The following is a 19681-nucleotide window of genomic DNA, read 5'->3' as shown; positions in this document are numbered from 1 at the left end:
ACTGTTTTTAGAATCCATTAATAAAAATGTTTCTTTCATTTTGCACACCACGGCCCACTTTTGCGACGTGTTTGGTTTTGTCTACGGCTTTCGGGTTTGGATTACTGTCTCCAAGTTGGTAAAAAGGTCATCTTGGCGCATTGAGGGCATAGCTCAGCGGAAAATTGTTGCCGAGGACGGCAGATTTCTGTGGAATTGGTGGGAGCCACAGCTGCGGAATCCGAAACTATTCCCCGCGAATGTCGCCGCTCGAGGTTATTTAGCTTGAGGCGGAGCGCAGCTCTGGCCAGTTGTGGGCCAAACGAGCTCCGGAAAAGGTCTCTCTCTCTCTCTCTATGAAAATGCGGTGTCTTCATTTAGCTGCTGTGCTGCTGCTGCTGCTGTGTGGCCTGCTGGCCGTCTGCTGGGCGGACACGATGGTGCAGCTTCACGTGAATCGTCCCTACAACGATGTGAGCGAGAAGTTTGTGAGCTTTGCCGTGCGGCCGGAGGATCTGTACGATGCCCTGGATGGGAAGAACAGGAAGGCAGTGACCAGCATGGCCACACTGCTGGGCGATGCTCACATCAAGTTCGTGGGCGACTTCTACTTTGCCACCAATGCGCCCACCCGCCTGCGCAATCCCACAAAGATCATTTGGAAGGGCTTCAATCGCTGGACTCGGTAAGGCTGCCACTGAGACGATGGTTCAAGCCCCATTGGAACTATCTTTTGTCCATCTTTAAGTGCTGTCAACTGGACGATGATCATCCCGGTGCCGTATGCCCCGGACGAGTGGGACTCGATGCACACTCTGAAGATACTCAACAGCTCGTACATGGCGGGCATCACGGACTGCATCTGGCAGCTGGGCACGGACTTTGGCACCTCCCGGGCCAAGGACTATGTGCAGGAGCTGCGCACCCTCAAGCTGATGACGGACACCTTCAAGCCGTATGTGGACGACTGGCGGGTGATGGGCGCAGACATCTCAGCGGGCAGCAGTGCCGAGGAGACGCGCAAATACGTGGACATGTCCAAGGATTTGAATGCAGCCTTTGGCTGGACACAGTGAGTGCTGCCCCAAAGAGATTCCCACTCTCCCACTCTCACCCCCAATGCTAATGCTTTGCCTTTGCCTTTCCCTGCCTAGACCTGCCAATATGCTGCCACAGTCCAGCCTGGGCAGCTACATCTACGACAGTGATCCGGCGCTGAGGGCGCTCCAGCAGCTGCGCGTGCCCCTGTGGCTGACGCTGCCCGAGGAGCGCTCCCGGCCGGCAGGTGGGGACGAGACAACGGATGCGCTGCGCTGGGCCCAGACCTTGGGCGATGCGGCCAGCAGCGGCTTCGATGTGATCTTCAAGCGGATGTCCCTGGTGGACTTTGGGCGACCCACCTTCAGTCTGTATGTGACGGCGCTGTTCAAGAAGGTCATGGGCTCGCGGGTGTTCCCGGCCAGGCCGCTGAACCTGTTCGCGCCCAGCAACAAGCTCTACACGCACTGCGCCAATGCCGTGTCCGGGGGCCTGGCCTTCATGGTGGTCAACACGGAGGATCAGCCCATGACGATCACAGTGCGCAGCATGACGCGCCTCACCAGCAGCGAGATCTGGCAGTATGTCCTCTCCGGCCTGGATGGTCGCGTGCAGCTGAACAATGTGCGGATGAGCCTGAACTCCACGCTGCGGCCCCTGATCAAGGCCAACGATGCCAGCAAGCCGCTGCAGCTGGTCACGCCGAGCATGTCGGTGGGCTTCTGGGTGCTGCCCACCGCCAATCTGGAGCACTGCCAGTTCACCGAGATCGAGGCTGGCGACACCAGTGGCGAGGCATCGACGGAGTCGCGCCGCACCAATCGCTACAGCTCCGCGGATCGACTGCTGCAGCGTCTGATCGAGGAGACGGCTGTCGCGAGGGGCTCCCTGGCGAGCAGCATCAACCGCAACCGCCGATTCGTGATCGACAAACAGGAAACGGATGCCCTGCTGGATCAGCTGCTGCAGCCGTTTAGCCAGCCCACAGCTGCGGCTCCGGTCAAGCGCGAGGCGGAGGCCAGTCAGCAAGTGAGTCCCCACGAGGCCATGGCCTGGCTGCACCAGGTGCTGGCGCAGACCCGCGACGTGGCCAAGCGACGCGACAGACGCAGCGCCGCCGGCTATGGCGGCCCCTACTTCTACAATCGGCACGGAAAGAGGACGGCGCTGACCAAGAAGATCACCGAGATCCGCAAGCCCGAGCGCAAGGCCAAGCCACTGTTCGACTTTGAGGAGTTCGACGAGGAGAAGTTCTTCAGGAAGCTGGACGAGCAGACTGAGGAGCCGCCCTCCTACACCCGCCTGCCCGAGGGCGATGTCCTGCTGCGGCACATCGAGTCCGTGGATGGGGGGGAGGAGAGTGACCAGGTCGCAGAGCCAGTGGTCTACAGGAAGAGCAAGCCCAAGTCCAAGTCACAACTCAAAATAATTCAACGTTCTGCGGAGGATGCAGAGCCCGAACAGGACGGGGAGTCGCTGCCGGAGCAGGAGCGGGCGGAGGGGCGCGCAAAGCTGCGACTGTCGCCCACGGAGTTCTTTGAGGCCCTGCCCGCGCCCAAGCAGACCAAACGCCTGAGCCTCGGCGCCACCCTCAACTCTTTGCTCTTTCCCGAACCCTTCTCCAGCAAGGCCACCATAAGCAAGACCCTGCCCCTGCCGCAGGAGGAGCCTGAGGAGGAGGTCGAGCCCCTGGCACCGCGTCGTCGTCCCTCCAAGATGGGGCATGTGGCCAATGACTTTCTGCAGGCGCAGCGGGAACTGGGCAAGCACTTCCTCAGTCACATTCACAAGCACGAGCAGCAGCCCTTGGACGAGGAGAATGCCCAGGAGAGTTCCCTCGAAGCTGAGCCGGCCAAGAAACCAACTAAACAGGATTACTTTGGGGCCAAGAAAGCACCGGTGCCGGTGCCAAAGCCCAAGAGGCTGCTGGCCCAGAAGGGGCCCGACGAGAGCATCACCTCCTGGTGGGACATGCCCGCTCTGCGCCGGCGACGCGCACTGCCCTTCGGTCGTTCCGACGACGAGGTGCGCTCCAATGCAATCGACAAAATGGATCGGGATGATATGCTGCCCCTGGGACGTTACTCCTTCTACGAATACAAGGCGGATCAGCCCGTGGACGAACAGTCCACAGAGCCACCCAAAGAGTCCAGGATCATGAGAATCAGCAAGACCAGAGCCCCGATCGGGCCCAGCCGCAAGACCTCGCTCTCTGACACCCTGGTGTCGACGGTCAAGTCGAAGGTCTCCCGATTCATGCACATCGTCTCGCGGCACATGAGCGAGTGGTACAACACCCTCACCAAGCACCTGGACACCGAAACTGGCTCATCCCCCCGGCCTGACATGAGCGACAGCGGCAATGCCATCGATTAATGTGAAGGGATCGAAGGAACATTTTCAATTGATTTATTTGCATGCGGAGCCTAAGTCAAGGGCAGAGTGAACTTAGTAATTAGTGTAAATATGTATGTATGTACGATACAAACAAAATAATCTTAGTGGAATTCTATTCTTCTAGATAATGGATCTGTAATTATCTAATTGAAATAAAAACGCGGCACCAAGGCGGAGCACTACTTAGGTGAGCTTTGTTTAAGCTTTTGCTAGGTCCACCCGCCTCTTATATTGTTCAAAGATCATAAACACAATGCTACTGTACACCAACCAAACGCAATTAAATTTAACTATAAAGATTATCGTAAATAGATTACTTTGAGGGGTTCCATCTGTTAGCCAGCTTTGTCAGCTGGAAAATCTACTATTGAAATTCCCTGAAAACAAAAAACTTCTGCGATTTTAAAAGCTATTCAGTTTCATACTAAAGATAGGAACTATGGGGGAGATCTTTTGATCCAATGAACAGTATACAACGGAAAACTAGCGGACTTTTCAGTTCTGGTTCACGTTTCAGCATTCAAATAAATTCCGCTGTATGTGTCCACTCTGCTTTCAGTACAGTCAATCTGCTATGGGGCACATTAATGCCCCTGGCTCTCATCTTCCGTGAACGCCAACATTTGTGGAGGCTACGGACCGAGCCTAGTGGGGAAGTTTCGAAGTCTCCTTCTCGGCTAAAACAATAATAAAAAATTACAATTTGTTGGACAGATTTTTTGATCGTAGAGAGCTTGGTGAAATATGTACATCATGACTATATATATAGATAATATAATTCATATTCCGACAGATCTCAGTCGGTAATCATTCTACAAAATTCAAAGTCCAAAAAACGTACATTCGCAATGTGTCGCTGTGAGTGTGAGGATAAACAGTGTACTTCTTTTTTTGCAATATGGAACATATGCTGGGGGGTTGCTTATAGCATTTTGTCTTATACCATGGTTGCTGTGTGTACGTTAATATTTATATGTGGTGATTGTGTGTCGGTAAGGAATAATCGCGTTTTTTTACTTTTAACAGATGTGTATTCGGAATCGGAGAGCGACAATGTTTTGCAAGTTATTGCATACGGTAACTGTGTATTTGCGCCACTGTACATTGTGTCTGGAATATTGATTCTTGTTGGTGACTCTAAGGCGAGTGATTCGTTACATTTTAATATAATCTTTTTTGATTTCCATTCAACATTTTTGGCATGCAGGCTAATAAAAATGTGTTCCTGGTGGGAATAATTCTGAGCAATTTTATGCCTTGCTGGGATTTGCTCTCTATATTTTTACCAAGTATGTATTGAATCGATTGTTCGATATTGATTCTTTGTTTCTGATAGTCTTCTCCTTTCAGTTGTGCATTTCGTTTCATTGTGCAAAGTGTGCCGCTATTACCGTTCCCGCTGGCCATGAGTCAATCACATTTTCCACATCAGGCCAAAATTGTTTGTCTTCAGTATTCTGGTAGTCCATCAATAGCGCTTCTGGTTGTTTATGAATTCTAAATTGTGAAAATATTCAATATATGTATAGTCCAGTATCAAAACAAATTCACTTGTATTCGTTTTTCATTCTTGATTCATGTCCAGTCGATAGATGAGGTCTTCAAAATAGTTAAATTTTCAGTTAGCTAAATTCAGTCTTACTTCCCTCAATCGCGCCCTGTATGTGGGACATTGCGAGTTACAATCGCTGCCATTTTCACGAAATTGCGACATGCTCACACGCACATTTTCGTTACCTGATTGGATTACATCCTGATCCCATGCATCTTGCTGGTATTTTCCACTGTAACACACACACAAATTTACCAAATTTCTGTTCTACCTGATGACAGGAGAAATGCAAACCTTTTATAGTCACAACACAACGTAACACACACACAAAAATACTAAGATTCCGCTAAAAGAATGGTTGGTGATAATAAGTTGTTAAATACTTTACGACTTATGTATTTTCATGCAGAGGAGTTCAACCAAAAACACAGGGACACAAAATTTATATAAATTAGAATATATGTATGATTAAATGTATAGCTCCCACATAGGGTTTTGTCCTTCATATTTAAGGATACTCCATCATTTTTTGAGTGCTGGTGAACGCCTATCGCGATGTCGACACGATCCATTTCTCAATATCTGATGCATGGATGCGTTCACCAGCAATATCGTGTAAAATCCATCACTGAGCGCTGATCAAGTTGTGCTGGTGAAACGCACCAATTTGTTACTATTCAAAAGCAGACAATTATGGATACAATGTATACTATATGTGTGCAGAACTATCAGGAAAATATCCACCAGTAATTATTTTATTGAGCAACCTTATTTGAGGCTATCATAAAAGTTTAATAACACTAGTCAACACGATTTTTCCTCAAGGAACAAAACGAACTTTTTCTTAAAGATTTGGGGCTTAGGAATGGTTTGATGATATTTTTTTTTTTCTATGGCAGAACTTTTTTTTAAAGAATTTTTGAAAACTGTTATTTTTTTTTAAGCTTTTTTCAGAGCTAGCGCTTGTTTTTTTCACATAACTCTAGTATCTTACGTCTGGTTGTAAAAAACTTTGCTATTTTGAAAAGATAATTGAAACAGCTAGAAGTTGATGCCAAACACTTTGTGATTTCAGCTTACCGTCTGGGAAATATAAAGCATTGAAATGCAAAAATGATGATTTGTGTGCGGTATTTTTTACGAAATTTTGACTTTAAAAACTCAGGAAAAGTCGAAAAAAAATTATATCTTGTGTCCTCTATTTTTTTGTGTATAGGTGCGTTAATTTGGCGTCGTTTAAGGTATCGCTCATTAAAATCTATGGAGAGACTTTGGAGCTTAAATTCGTTAACCAAACCTAAAATATGGAAAAAATGAACAAAAAATACCTTTTTGAAGGCGGCGGGTCCAACTGCCAATTGGGAACAAAGCAAACGAACAAGGGTTGTACATTTGGTACCTGATCGCGTTCCTTTGTTCCCAATGGGCAGTTGGGAGTCAAGAAGGTCATGGGCTCGCGGGTGTTCCCGGCCAGGCCGCTGAACCTGCTGCACCAGGTGCTGGCGCAGACCCGCGACGTGGCCAAGCGACGCGACAGACGCAGCGCCGCCGGCTATGGCGGCCCCTACTTCTACAATCGGCACGGAAAGAGGACGGCGCTGACCAAGAAGATCACCGAGATCCGCAAGCCCGAGCGCAAGGCCAAGCCACTGTTCGACTTTGAGGAGTTCGACGAGGAGAAGTTCTTCAGGAAGCTGGACGAGCAGACTGAGGAGCCGCCCTCCTACACCCGCCTGCCCGAGGGCGATGTCCTGCTGCGGCACATCGAGTCCGTGGATGGGGGGGAGGAGAGTGACCAGGTCGCAGAGCCAGTGGTCTACAGGAAGAGCAAGCCCAAGTCCAAGTCACAGCTCAAAATCATTCAACGTTCTGCGGAGGATGCAGAGCCCGAACAGGACGAGGGAGTCGCTGCCGGAGCAGGAGCGGGCGGAGGGGCGCGCAAAGCTGCGACTGTCGCCCACGGAGTTCTTTGAGGCCCCGCCCGCGCCCAAGCAGACCAAACGCCTGAGCCTCGGCGCCACCCTCAACTCTTTGCTCTTTCCCGAACCCTTCTCCAGCAAGGCCACCATAAGCAAGACCCTGCCCCTGCCGCAGGAGGAGCCTGAGGAGGAGGTCGAGCCCCTGGCACCGCGTCGTCGTCCCTCCAAGATGGGGCATGTGGCCAATGACTTTCTGCAGGCGCAGCGGGAACTGGGCAAGCACTTCCTCAGTCACATTCACAAGCACGAGCAGCAGCCCTTGGACGAGGAGAATGCCCAGGAGAGTTCCCTCGAAGCTGAGCCGGCCAAGAAACCAACTAAACAGGATTACTTTGGGGCCAAGAAAGCACCGGTGCCGGTGCCAAAGCCCAAGAGGCTGCTGGCCCAGAAGGGGCCCGACGAGAGCATCACCTCCTGGTGGGACATGCCCGCTCTGCGCCGGCGACGCGCACTGCCCTTCGGTCGTTCCGACGACGAGGTGCGCTCCAATGCAATCGACAAAATGGATCGGGATGATATGCTGCCCCTGGGACGTTACTCCTTCTACGAATACAAGGCGGATCAGCCCGTGGACGAACAGTCCACAGAGCCACCCAAAGAGTCCAGGATCATGAGAATCAGCAAGACCAGAGCCCCGATCGGGCCCAGCCGCAAGACCTCGCTCTCTGACACCCTGGTGTCGACGGTCAAGTCGAAGGTCTCCCGATTCATGCACATCGTCTCGCGGCACATGAGCGAGTGGTACAACACCCTCACCAAGCACCTGGACACCGAAACTGGATCATCCCCCCGGCCTGACGTGAGCGACAGCGGCAATGCCATCGATTAATGTGAAGGGATCGAAGGAACATTTTCAATTGAATTATTTGCATGCGGAGCCTAAGTCAAGGGCAGAGTGAACTTAGTAATTAGTGTAAATATGTATGTATGTACGATACAAACAAAATAATCTTAGTGGAATTCTATTCTTCTAGATAATGGATCTGTAATTATCTAATTGAAATAAAAACGCGGCACCAAGGCGGAGCACTACTTAGGTGAGCTTTGTTTAAGCTTTTGCTAGGTCCACCCGCCTCTTATATTGTTCAAAGATCATAAACACAATGCTACTGTACACCAACCAAACGCAATTAAATTTAACTATAAAGATTATCGTAAATAGATTACTTTGAGGGGTTCCATCTGTTAGCCAGCTTTGTCAGCTGGAAAATCTACTATTGAAATTCCCTGAAAACAAAAAACTTCTGCGATTTTAAAAGCTATTCAGTTTCATACTAAAGATAGGAACTATGGGGGAGATCTTTTGATCCAATGAACAGTATACAACGGAAAACTAGCGGACTTTTCAGTTCTGGTTCACGTTTCAGCATTCAAATAAATTCCGCTGTATGTGTCCACTCTGCTTTCAGTACAGTCAATCTGCTATGGGGCACATTAATGCCCCTGGCTCTCATCTTCCGTGAACGCCAACATTTGTGGAGGCTACGGACCGAGCCTAGTGGGGAAGTTTCGAAGTCTCCTTCTAGGCTAAAACTATAATAAACAGTTACAATTTGTTGGACAGATTTTTTGATCGTAGAGAGCTTGGTGAAATATGTACATCATGACTATATATATAGATAATATAATTCATATTCCGACAGATCTCAGTCGGTAATCATTCTACAAAATTCAAAGTCCAAAAAACGTACATTCGCAATGTGTCGCTGTGAGTGTGAGGATAAACAGTGTACTTCTTTTTTTGCAATATGGAACATATGCTGGGGGGTTGCTTATAGCATTTTGTCTTATACCATGGTTGCTGTGTGTACGTTAATATTTATATGTGGTGATTGTGTGTCGGTAAGGAATAATCGCGTTTTTTTACTTTTAACAGATGTGTATTCGGAATCGGAGAGCGACAATGTTTTGCAAGTTATTGCATACGGTAACTGTGTATTTGCGCCACTGTACATTGTGTCTGGAATATTGATTCTTGTTGGTGACTCTAAGGCGAGTGATTCGTTACATTTTAATATAATCTTTTTTGATTTCCATTCAACATTTTTGGCATGCAGGCTAATAAAAATGTGTTCCTGGTGGGAATAATTCTGAGCAATTTTATGCCTTGCTGGGATTTGCTCTCTATATTTTTACCAAGTATGTATTGAATCGATTGTTCGATATTGATTCTTTGTTTCTGATAGTCTTCTCCTTTCAGTTGTGCATTTCGTTTCATTGTGCAAAGTGTGCCGCTATTACCGTTCCCGCTGGCCATGAGTCAATCACATTTTCCACATCAGGCCAAAATTGTTTGTCTTCAGTATTCTGGTAGTCCATCAATAGCGCTTCTGGTTGTTTATGAATTCTAAATTGTGAAAATATTCAATATATGTATAGTCCAGTATCAAAACAAATTCACTTGTATTCGTTTTTCATTCTTGATTCATGTCCAGTCGATAGATGAGGTCTTCAAAATAGTTAAATTTTCAGTTAGCTAAATTCAGTCTTACTTCCCTCAATCGCGCCCTGTATGTGGGACATTGCGAGTTACAATCGCTGCCATTTTCACGAAATTGCGACATGCTCACACGCACATTTTCGTTACCTGATTGGATTACATCCTGATCCCTTGCATCTTGCTGATATTTTTCACTGTAACACACACACAAATTTACCAAATTTCTGTTCTACCTGATGACAGGAGAAATGCAAACCTTTTATAGTCACAACACAACGTAACACACACACAAATAGACCTAGGCATACTTGATATTGTTCATACAAAAATACTAAGATTCCGTTAAAAGAATGGTTGGTGATAATAAGTTGTTAAATACTTTACGACTTATGTATTTTCATGCAGAGGAGTTCAACCAAAAACACAGGGACACAAAATTTATATAAATTAGAATATATGTATGATTAAATGTATAGCTCCCACATAGGGTTTTGTCCTTCATATTTAAGGATACTCCATCATTTTTTGAGTGCTGGTGAACGCCTATCGCGATGTCGACACGATCCATTTCTCAATATCTGATGCATGGATGCGTTCACTAGCAATATCGTGTAAAATCCATCACTGAGCGCTGATCAAGTTGTGCTGGTGAAACGCACCAATTTGTTACTATTCAAAAGCAGACAATTATGGATACAATGTATACTATATGTGTGCAGAACTATCAGGAAAATATCCACCAGTAATTATTTTATTGAGCAATCTTATTTGAGGTTATCATACAAGTTTAATAATTAAGAAAGAGTTGAATAAAACTTGGTCGCAGCCCGATTAATGTCGTAGGCTAACCAGTTTATTTCCAACATGTAATCGCCTACCGGAAATGGCAGCACTGCACACTCATTTGGCGATTTATATGTTCAGCAGGAATCTTGTCCAAGGCAAATGAATTCTAGAAGCGAAGCAAAAATTAACTTATGAAATTATTTCCGTATTGTTTGCAAGTTTTAGAAGGATTAACTTACCATCATGATGGGGCATGAAAGGTTATTTATAAAAGGAGTAACAAAACTATAAAAATAATTTATAATTGGATTCGATCGAGGATTCTTTAGAAATCTACAGGCATCCACTGTCACATTGTACATGAACGGCTAATAGCCACTGAATCGTTTGTGCAGGGCCACATTGACCTAAGATTTTAGATTTGGATTAGAAAGTTTTTTACTTACCTTTGCACTTACCTTTACTTTCGTAATCGGGAAACAAAGTCGGAAAACTCTTTATCAAACGAAGTGCACAAAATGTTGGTAAATTCGATCCTTGAATGGACCTGCAATATTTTTGATTTTGTTTTTAGAATGTATTGCAGTGCTTCAGGATGGTTTTACTAGCCTCGATGGCCCAATATAAAACCACAATGAGCTGAACGAGAATACTTGTTTTGGGGGACATCTTTAAATATCGAGAGCCAAACAGGGACTATTTTGGCGCATCGATTTCCACTTTTATGATCGCTTATGATCGCCATCATCACGCTATTTGGCGCCTAAATACTTTTTTTCCGCTTCACATACTCGTATAAGTTTGATTTAAACATATATAGACTGTCGACAAATTGTGCAATTTGTTTGAATGCCAAAGCATAGTTCGAATGGGTTATTAATATTTTTAATAGAAACATTCCTCATTATTTTGTACAACATTTTTCCGTAATTATCCAAAAGGTTAACGAAGCTTGAAAAAGCTCGCCAGAGGGCCAGCTCCATTGAGCTCTCTTTCCAACCCCCTTTCACACTTTAAGTGCCTGTTCTCTCATTGAGCGACCCCACTGGGAGAGAGCCGACACACTAGTGTCGACATTTCGTTTCCTTGTGCAAAGTGTGCCGCTATTACCGTTCCCGCTGGCAATGAGTCCCTCCAATTTTCCACATCAGGCCAACATTTTTTGTCTTCAGTAAATATCCACCAGTTATGATTTTATTGAGCAACCTTATTTAGGGTTATCATAAAAGTTTAATAATTAAGAAAGAGTTGAATAAAACTTGGTCGCAGCCCGATTAATGTCGTAGGCTAACCAGTTTACTTCCAACATGTAATCGCCTACCGGAAATGGCAGCACTGCACTCATTTGGCGATTTATATGTTCAGCAGGAATCTTGTCCAATGCAAATGAATTCTAGAAGCGAAGCAAAAATTAACTTATGAAATTATTTCCGTATTGTTTGCAAGTTTTAGAAGGATTAACTTACCGTCATGATGGGGCAGGAAACGTTATTTATAAAAGGAGTAACAAAACTATAAAAATAATTTATAATTGGATTCGATCGAGGATTCTTTAGAAATCTACAGGCATCCACTGTCACATTGTACATGAACGGCTTATAGCCACTGAATCGTTTGTGCAGGGCCACATTGACCTAAGATTTTAGATGGGGATTAGTAAGTAAAACTTACGATTTATTGGCTTTGCACTTACCTTTACTTTCGTAATCGGGGTTTGGTAAAAATTAGATTTCACAGATAAATATTTATATGTCCGATTCACCGACTTCAGATAACAGTACTCAAAGTCGGAAAACTCTTTATCAAACGAAGTGCACACAATGTTGGTAAATTCGATCCTTGAATGGACCTGCAATATTTTTTTTTTGGTTTTTAGAATGTATTGCAGTGCTTCAGGATGGTTTTACTAGCCTCGATGGCCAAATATAAAACCACAATGAGCTGAACGAGAATACTTATTTTGGGGGACATCATTAAATATCGAGAGCCAAACAGGGACTATTTTGGCGCATCGATTTCCACTTGTATGATCGCTTATAATCGCCATCATCACGCTATTTGGCGCCTAAATACTTTTTTTCCGCTTCACATACTCGTATAAGTATGATTTAAACATATATAGACTGTCGACAAATTGTGCGGGTAGATCCACGACCACTAATCTTGTCGCTTTCAGTAATTTTTGCACTCGTTCCTTTGAGTTGCACACTCAACTTGACGCTGTGTATATTGACTTTGCCAGGGCCTTTGACAAAGTTTCTCACAGTGCCCTTATAGCCAAGTTATATCAACTAGGGATTCATTCCCGCCTGCTCGGTTGGTTCAGTTCATATCTTGAGAGACGGGAGTATGTGGTGTTGATAAATGGAAAGCATTCGGACCCAAATGTGGCTACTTCCGGCCTTCCACAGGGAAGTGCACTTGGTCCTCTGCTGTTCTTAATATTTATCAATGACATATGTATGTCCCAGCATCCAAAACTCTGAGTATCTGCTCTTTGCTAATGATTTGAAAATTTTCCGGGCTGTCAAAACCTTAGGCGACAGTATCCTGCTGCAGCGCGATCTGGATGGAGTTGCTCGTTGGTGCAGACTTAACTCGCTCCCTCTCAACATTAGCAAATGCTATTCTTTTTCATTTAGCAAGTGTGTCTTTAATGTGATGGCCTCATATTCAATAGATGGCCATCCGCTTTTAAAACAGACGGAGATACTTGACCTAGGCGTCTTGTTCGACTCAAAATTTCTCTTTGTCGAGCATTTGAATTTTATTCTGCCAAAAGCCTACGCTATGTTTGGCTTTGTTAAGCGCAATGCATCCCCATTCTGTACTCGTTCCTTGTACGCTCGCGGCTCGAGTACGCTTCCGTTGTTTGGAACCCTACCGGGGCCGTGCAAATTTCACGAATCGAGAGACTGCAAACAAAGTTTCTAAGGTTTGCACTCCTACCCTTGCACTTTTCTCTCCCCTTGCCATCGTATGAGCGTAGATGTCGCCTTGTGCACCTCTCCTCTCTCGAGGATCGTAGGACCATCGCGGCACAGATATTTCTGTATGATCTACTAGTGGGTAACATTGATTGCCCTGACCTGCTTAGTCGGATTGGCTTCAGTGCGCCTGCCAGGAGCCTAAGAGCGCATGCACCTTTTGTGGTCGATCGGCATCGGACCAACTATGGCAATAATGAGCCCATCTCCAGGGCTCTCCGCCAACACAATGCGCTGCCAGCAGGGATGCGGTTTGACTTTTGCCAGGGGAAGAGAGCCGTCAGACGGATACTTTCTGACTTTTTTTTTCATGATTGATTTTTTATATTTTGTTGTTGTTTGTTATTATTTAATTAGAGTTAAGCTAGTTTAGCTAGTTAAGGATATTTTAAATCTGTTGGCCAATAAATGAATAAAATAATAAAAATAACACTACCCGACACGATTTTTCCTCAAGGAACAAAACCAACTTTTTCTTTAAGATTTGGGGCTTAGAAATGGTTTGATGATATTTTTTTTTTTCTATGGCAGAACTTTTTATACCCGTACTCAAAAAAGAGTTAAGCGGTATATTAGATTTGTGGTAAAAGTGGATGTGTGTAACGCAGATAAGGAAACGTTTTCGACCCCATAAAGTATATCTATTCTTGAACAGCATCAATAGCCGAGACGATGTAGCCATGTCTGTCTGTCCGTCTGTCTGTCTTGTTGAGCGCCTAGATCTCAGAGACTATAAGAGCTAGGGCAACCAAATTTGGTTTCCAGACTCATGTGATATCCCACTGCTACAAGTGTATTTCAAAATTTCGCCCCGCCCCCTTCCGCCCACACAAAGAACGAAAATCTGTGGCAGGCACATTTTTAAAGATACGATAAAACTAAAACGCACATCCCTTTTTCGTTTGCGATACCTTAAACGACGCCAAATTAATGCACCTATACACAAAAAAATAGAGAACACAGGATATCATTTTTTTTCGACTTTTCCTGAGTTTCGTAAAAAATACCGCACAAAAATCATTATTTTAGCATTTCAATGCTTTATATTTCCCAGACGGTAAGCTGAAATCACAAAGTGTTTGGGCTCAACTTTTAGCTGTTTCAGTTATCTTTTCAAAATAGCAAAGTTCTTTAAAACCAGATGTAAGATACTAGAGTTATGTGAAAAAAACAAGCGCTACCTCTGAAAAAAGCTTTAAAAAAAATACCAGACTTCAAAAATTCTTCAAAAAAAAGTTCTGCCATAGAAAAAAATCCATAATTCTTTAAAAAATTTTAAAGCCTCATATCTATCAGAAAAAGTCGGTTTGGATCCTTGAGGAAAAAAAAAGTTCGATTTTGTCGAGTAGTGTAATCAATAATAAAATTATTTTGTACATCATTTTTTCGTAATTATCCAAAAGGTTAACCATGCTTGCAAAAGCTCTCGCCAGAGGGCCAGCTCCATTGAGCTCTTTTCTCTTATTGAGCGACCCCACTGGGAGAGAGCCGACACCCTAGTGTCGATATTTCGTTTCCTGGTGCAAAGTGTGCCGCTAATACCGTTCCCTCTGGCCATGAGTGCCTCCAATTTTCCACATCAGGCCAACATTTTTTGTCTTCAGTAAATATCTACCAGTAATGATTTTATTGAGCAACCTTATCATAAAAGTTTAATGATTAAGACAGAGTTGCATAAAACTTGATCGCAGCCCGATTAATGTCGTAAGCTAACCAGTTTACTTCCAACATGTAATCGCCTACCGGAAACGGCAGCACTGCACTCATTTGGCGATTTATATGTTCAGCAGGAATCTTGTCCAATGCAAATGAATTCTAGAAGCGAAGCAAAAATTAACTTATGAAATTATTTCCGTATTGTTTGCAAGTTTTAGAATGATTAACTTAACTAACGAAACTAACGAAACTATAAAAATAATTTATAATTGGATTCGATCGAGGATTCTTTAGAAATCTACTGTCACATTGTACATGAACGGCTTATAGCCACTGAATCGTTTGTGCAGGGCCACATTGACCTAATATTTTAGATGGGGATTAGTAAGTAAAACTTACGATTTATTGGCCTTGCACTTACCTTTACTTTCGTAATCGGGGTTTGGTAAAAATTAGATTTCGCAGATAAATATTTATATGTCCGATTCACCGACTTCAGATAACAGTACTCAAAGTCGGAAAACTCTTTATCAAACGAAGTGCACACAATGTTGGTAAATTCGATCCTTGAATGGACCTGCAATATTTTTGTTTTGGTTTTTAGAATGTATTGCAGTGCTTCAGGATGGTTTTACTAGCCTCGATGGCCCAATATAAAACCACAATGAGCTGAACGAGAATACTTGTTTTGGGGGACATCTTTAAATATCGAGAGCCAAACAGGAACTATTTTGGCCCATCGATTTCCACTTTTATGATCGCCATCATCACGCTATTTGGCGCCTAAATACTTTTTTTCCGCTTCACATACTCGTATAAGTTTGATTTAAACATATATAGACTGTCGACAAATTGTGCAATTTGTTTGACTGTTGGTGTGGATGAAGTGTTTAATTTACGCAGTTTTCCATCAAAAGCTGACCCATCATTCATATTATAACAACCGCGCCCTGTATTTTGCCCTTTCTGTGTTTCTTTCTGTGGTACCCGTATGCTCGTACTCGGTTACTACGGTTATTAAAATTTTTAGTAGACACATTCCTCATTATTTTGTACATAATTTTTCCGTAATTATCCAAAAGGTTAACCAAGCTTGCAAAAGCTCTCGCCAGAGGGCCAGCTCCATTGAGCTCTCTTTCCACCCCCCCTTTGAAGCTCGCACACCTCCCTCACTTCCCACTTTAAGTGGCTGCTCTTCATGAGCGACCCCACTGGGAGAGAGCCGACTGGCCGAAGACTGGCCGAAGACTGGCACAAAGAGGATCCACAGAGAAGCGGCATTGAATCAAAGCTAAAGTTGTTCCGCCGGCCCGGCCAACCTGTTACCATGGCTAGCACAACAACTACAACCACAGTGGGAAACGAGGCAAAGCCACAGAAGAAAGAGCAGCGAAAACAACTATTATAGCGGCTATAACAATACCAATAAATGGTGGGGAGACGATCCGCAGCCTCGGCTCCGATCCGATCCGATCCGTCAGTCTCTGAGCAAGCGTTCAAGGCGAAGGTTGTTTTGTCAGTGTGGATACCCGAGAATTGCGCTGCGTTCCATTCCGTACCATCCCATACCAAAACGCTCACCGAAGCTAGTCCAAAGTGCAGGCCAGAAGCAGTTGCAGCAGACTTATAGATCAGTTCGGACCTAAACAGGTGAGTGTGCATTAAACTTGTCATGATGATGTTCTGGGCCAAAATTCAGTCTTAAACGGGTCAGTTCTCGTTCCCGTTCTCGGCTTGGCTGCTGAGACTGCATTCAGGGCGGGGCGCAGCCATGGGCAGGTTGGGGAGCGGTGCGAGCGGCGCACGGAAGCGTAACCAGAGCCAGAGTCTTGAAGAAATCTTTTGTGACGTGGACAGAGAAAAACAAAAAAACAAAAAAAAAAACAAAAACTCCGACTCAAACGAAAACACACAGAAAAACACGAAACTCCACAGCATGAAATTTCAGACTTTCTTTCTTTCTTTCATCTTTCCCCCTTTCTTCTTCTTTCTTCTTTCGCTTTGGCCGCGAATGAACTTTGATTTTGGCTGCTCTTCGCTGCGCTGCGCACAGCGTTCCCATATACGTAATAATTACCCACATATGTGTGTGTGTGTGTGTCGAAAGTGAAAGTGTTAATTTCGATATTACAAATCGATTTCATAGCTATTGTAAAATCGCTAAATTTTTAGCTCCAGACGGAACGGTAAACAGAAAAAGAAAAAAAAACCCAACACTAAACTGGTTTGTGGGTTACCTCAATTGAGCCGCGTCCGTCTGGCTTTTGTAGCCTCAAAATTAAGTATTATATAAACTGATTTGCATACTTATGTACATATTGAGATACCTATACATGCCATATACTATTTATAGGATGGGTTTCGTCTTCGGTTGGTTGCCAACCGAGCACTATGTCCGCGACATCTTTCTCCTGACACTGTCGGCGGCCATTGCGGCCACCCTGATGAGCATTCGCTTCTACTTGCGCATTACGGCGGGACGTTGTTTCACCGAGGTAACGCAACCACCTCCATCACCTCCACCAAAACACTCGAAACATTCACAAACAAAAGCCAAAGCAACCAAACCAAGCACCATCCCATCCCTACCCTCCCCCCCAAAAACACATCCCAAAATATTGAAATCGTGACATGACTTGAACTGGGATTTTGTGCCCTATTCACTTCCGTTTGAAATTCTTTTGAGATTCTGTATTCAGTGCCAGGGTTTCCCCCGTTCCTTCCACACTCCTACCTATATAGCTTTGCTATTCAAGCTGAGATACTGAGACTACTATTTATTATTAGAAATGTATGAAATGCTAAAGTTACATTTATAAGAACTCGATGCTTGTGTACATTGAATGAATAATTGGAATTATTGTTTACCCGCTATGGGATTGCACATGCTTTAAGTTTCCAGTTATGCACCGATGTACATAAACTATATACATATATCTATACCATATACCAATTTGGCTCCGGTAAAATGCCTTTAAATGTGTAAAGGCACCCCGTGAAAGTGAGTTCAGTGGGGCTGTTTTGCCTAATTTATTGCCGAGAATCGCTTGGCAGGCAACTCAATATTCGAAATTAGTTATCATTGCATAACTATGACTATAACTTCTAGATCCAATTCGATTTTATTGTCTAATTAGTGGCAACCTCCGACTAGAACTCGGTTGGTTATTCGATCTGTAATCAAATCTTAACCGCATTTTGCTACGAATCTCTGTGGAATTTTTGTAATTGTCTTGCCCGCTGTGACGCGTCGACTTAATTACATCTTTTAATATATACTTCGGACAGTACGTCACATCTCTTAGGTACAGCAAGAGAAAGAGAGAGAGAGAGCGACAGAGAGAGTGGTTTATAATTTACTCACAAGTTGTATGTATCTCATAGATACAGTTACAGTTACCAGCTGCCAGTGCATTATACATTGCCAACTGTAGACGGTAGATTTTCGACTCGATTACCAGATTTGAGAACTTGAGTCAGCGGAAAGTTCTGAGCTCCCAGCTCTCGACTTACCTACCCACTGGGCGCAATTAAAAGCGCCGTTAATACACGTACTAACCATACCCAACACCCAATCAAGTCGGAGACTATGATTATTTTATTAATTGTTGCTGTATAGACATTGTCCAGAACCGCCCTAGACCTTGTTGACACCATCCTAGTGCCATATATTAACTGATTAACTTTTGACATCGTTTTACAGACAAAAATGGAGGGCAAGACCGTTATCATTACTGGCGCCAACAGCGGCATTGGCAAAGAGACGGCCAAGGATTTGGCTGGTCGTGGCGCACGCATCATTATGGCCTGCAGGAATCTGGAGACGGCAAATGCCGTCAAGGGTAGGTCGAGTGAAGCACAAATATATGTTCTGTACTAAGTGAGATGCTTTCCCCATTTGCCCCACAGATGAAATTGTCAAGGAGACGAACAACAGCAAGATCGTGGTGAAGAAGCTGGATCTGGGCTCGCAGAAGTCGGTGCGCGAGTTCGCCGCGGATATCGTGAAGACGGAGCCCAAGATCGATGTGCTCATCCATAACGCGGGCATGGCACTGGCCTTCCGCGGCCAGACCAGCGAGGATGGCGTCGAGCTGACCATGGCCACCAATCACTACGGGCCCTTCCTGCTGACGCACCTCCTCATCGATGTTCTGAAGAAGAGCGCCCCAGCGCGCATTGTCATCGTGGCCTCGGAGCTGTACCGCCTGTCCTCGGTGAACCTGAACAAGCTGAATCCCGTGGGCAGCTTCCCCGCCGCCTATCTCTACTATGTGTCCAAGTTCGCCAACATTTACTTTGCCCGCGAGCTGGCCAAGCGGCTGGAGGGCACTCGGGTGACCGTGAACTTCTTGCATCCGGGCATGATCGATTCGGGCATCTGGCGCAACGTGCCGTTCCCCCTCAGCCTGCCAATGATGGCCATCACGAAGGGCTTTTTCAAGACCACCAAGGCTGGTGCCCAGACCACCATCTATCTGGCCACATCCGATGAGGTGGCTAACGCAAACGGCAAGTACTACATGGACTGCAAGGAGGCCACGCTCAATGCCGCCGCCCTCGACGAGGAGAAGGGCCGCAAGATCTGGGAGGAGTCCCTCAAGATCGCCAAGCTCACGCCCCAGGATCCCAAGATCTAAGCTGGCACGGGCCTCTGGCTCCAGCCTCTGCGTATGCTAATGCACAGCAACCAGCAATAGATTATTTTCTCATATGCATATATGACCATAACCATCCAACTGATTTGATTTCTTTGTAATTAAGGGGGAGTTAACTGTAGCCTAAGATTTTCATTTAAATAAATAAATAAAGTTTTGTAAAAATATTCAATTGAATTTGTCATAAGAACTCGTTCAATACCAAATGG

At 44.9% G+C, this 19681-nt stretch overlaps 3 protein-coding genes and 3 long non-coding RNA genes across 11 annotated transcripts; 4 read left to right on the top strand and 2 right to left on the bottom strand.

Annotated features, from left to right (window-relative positions):
* Window positions 1-302: 302 nt before the first annotated feature.
* Window positions 303-3601, top strand: LOC111066905. Of its 2 annotated transcripts, XR_002607109.2 has the most exons (4): window positions 303-664; window positions 728-1051; window positions 1134-3485; window positions 3539-3601. XR_002607109.2 is itself a non-coding variant. In XM_022355854.2 (3 exons), exons 1-3 carry the CDS (start codon window positions 336-338, stop codon window positions 3391-3393), a joined length of 2913 nt encoding a protein of 970 aa, XP_022211546.2. In that variant the 5' UTR covers window positions 303-335; the 3' UTR covers window positions 3394-3601. The 2 variants fall into 2 exon arrangements, 1 of the variants encoding a protein (XP_022211546.2); XM_022355854.2 differs by having other exon boundaries at window positions 1134-3601.
* A 307-nt stretch (window positions 3602-3908) lies between these two features.
* On the top strand, window positions 3909-4556 carry LOC121403827. Its single transcript, XR_005967495.1, has 2 exons — window positions 3909-4371; window positions 4441-4556. It is a non-coding gene; the product is annotated as an uncharacterized LOC121403827 (long non-coding RNA).
* Window positions 4188-5276, bottom strand: LOC111066843. Of its 2 annotated transcripts, none has more exons than XR_002607104.2 (3): window positions 5141-5276; window positions 4966-5072; window positions 4188-4911 (listed from the first exon to the last, which is right to left on the bottom strand). It is a non-coding gene; the product is annotated as an uncharacterized LOC111066843 (long non-coding RNA). The 2 variants fall into 2 exon arrangements; XR_002607105.2 differs by having other exon boundaries at window positions 5152-5276.
* A 1138-nt stretch (window positions 5277-6414) lies between these two features.
* LOC121403841 lies at window positions 6415-7774 on the top strand. The gene is made up of 2 exons (XM_041591775.1): window positions 6415-6809; window positions 6862-7774. The coding sequence occupies exons 1-2, from the start codon at window positions 6415-6417 to the stop codon at window positions 7772-7774; spliced, it is 1308 nt and encodes a 435-aa protein (XP_041447709.1).
* A 786-nt stretch (window positions 7775-8560) lies between these two features.
* On the top strand, window positions 8561-19637 carry LOC111066838 (retinol dehydrogenase 14). Of its 3 annotated transcripts, none has more exons than XM_022355743.2 (4): window positions 8561-8752; window positions 8822-8937; window positions 18518-18656; window positions 18724-19637. In XM_022355743.2, the coding sequence occupies exons 1-4, from the start codon at window positions 8644-8646 to the stop codon at window positions 19452-19454; spliced, it is 1095 nt and encodes a 364-aa protein (XP_022211435.2). In that variant the 5' UTR covers window positions 8561-8643; the 3' UTR covers window positions 19455-19637. The 3 variants fall into 3 exon arrangements, with proteins under 3 accessions (XP_022211435.2, XP_022211436.2, XP_022211437.2); XM_022355744.2 differs by lacking the exons at window positions 8561-8752; window positions 8822-8937 and adding exons at window positions 15914-16464; window positions 17168-17309; XM_022355745.2 differs by lacking the exons at window positions 8561-8752; window positions 8822-8937 and adding an exon at window positions 15920-16464.
* On the bottom strand, window positions 8576-9627 carry LOC121405538. Of its 2 annotated transcripts, none has more exons than XR_005968630.1 (3): window positions 9533-9621; window positions 9347-9453; window positions 8576-9292 (listed from the first exon to the last, which is right to left on the bottom strand). It is a non-coding gene; the product is annotated as an uncharacterized LOC121405538 (long non-coding RNA). The 2 variants fall into 2 exon arrangements; XR_005968629.1 differs by having other exon boundaries at window positions 8577-9292; window positions 9522-9627.
* Window positions 19638-19681: the final 44 nt, after the last annotated feature.

This window comes from Drosophila obscura, unplaced genomic scaffold (genome assembly GCF_018151105.1).
Source record: "Drosophila obscura isolate BZ-5 IFL unplaced genomic scaffold, ASM1815110v1 contig_150, whole genome shotgun sequence".
NCBI lineage: Eukaryota > Metazoa > Arthropoda > Insecta > Diptera > Drosophilidae > Drosophila > Drosophila obscura.
This window is presented reverse-complemented; position numbering and strand designations above follow the sequence as displayed.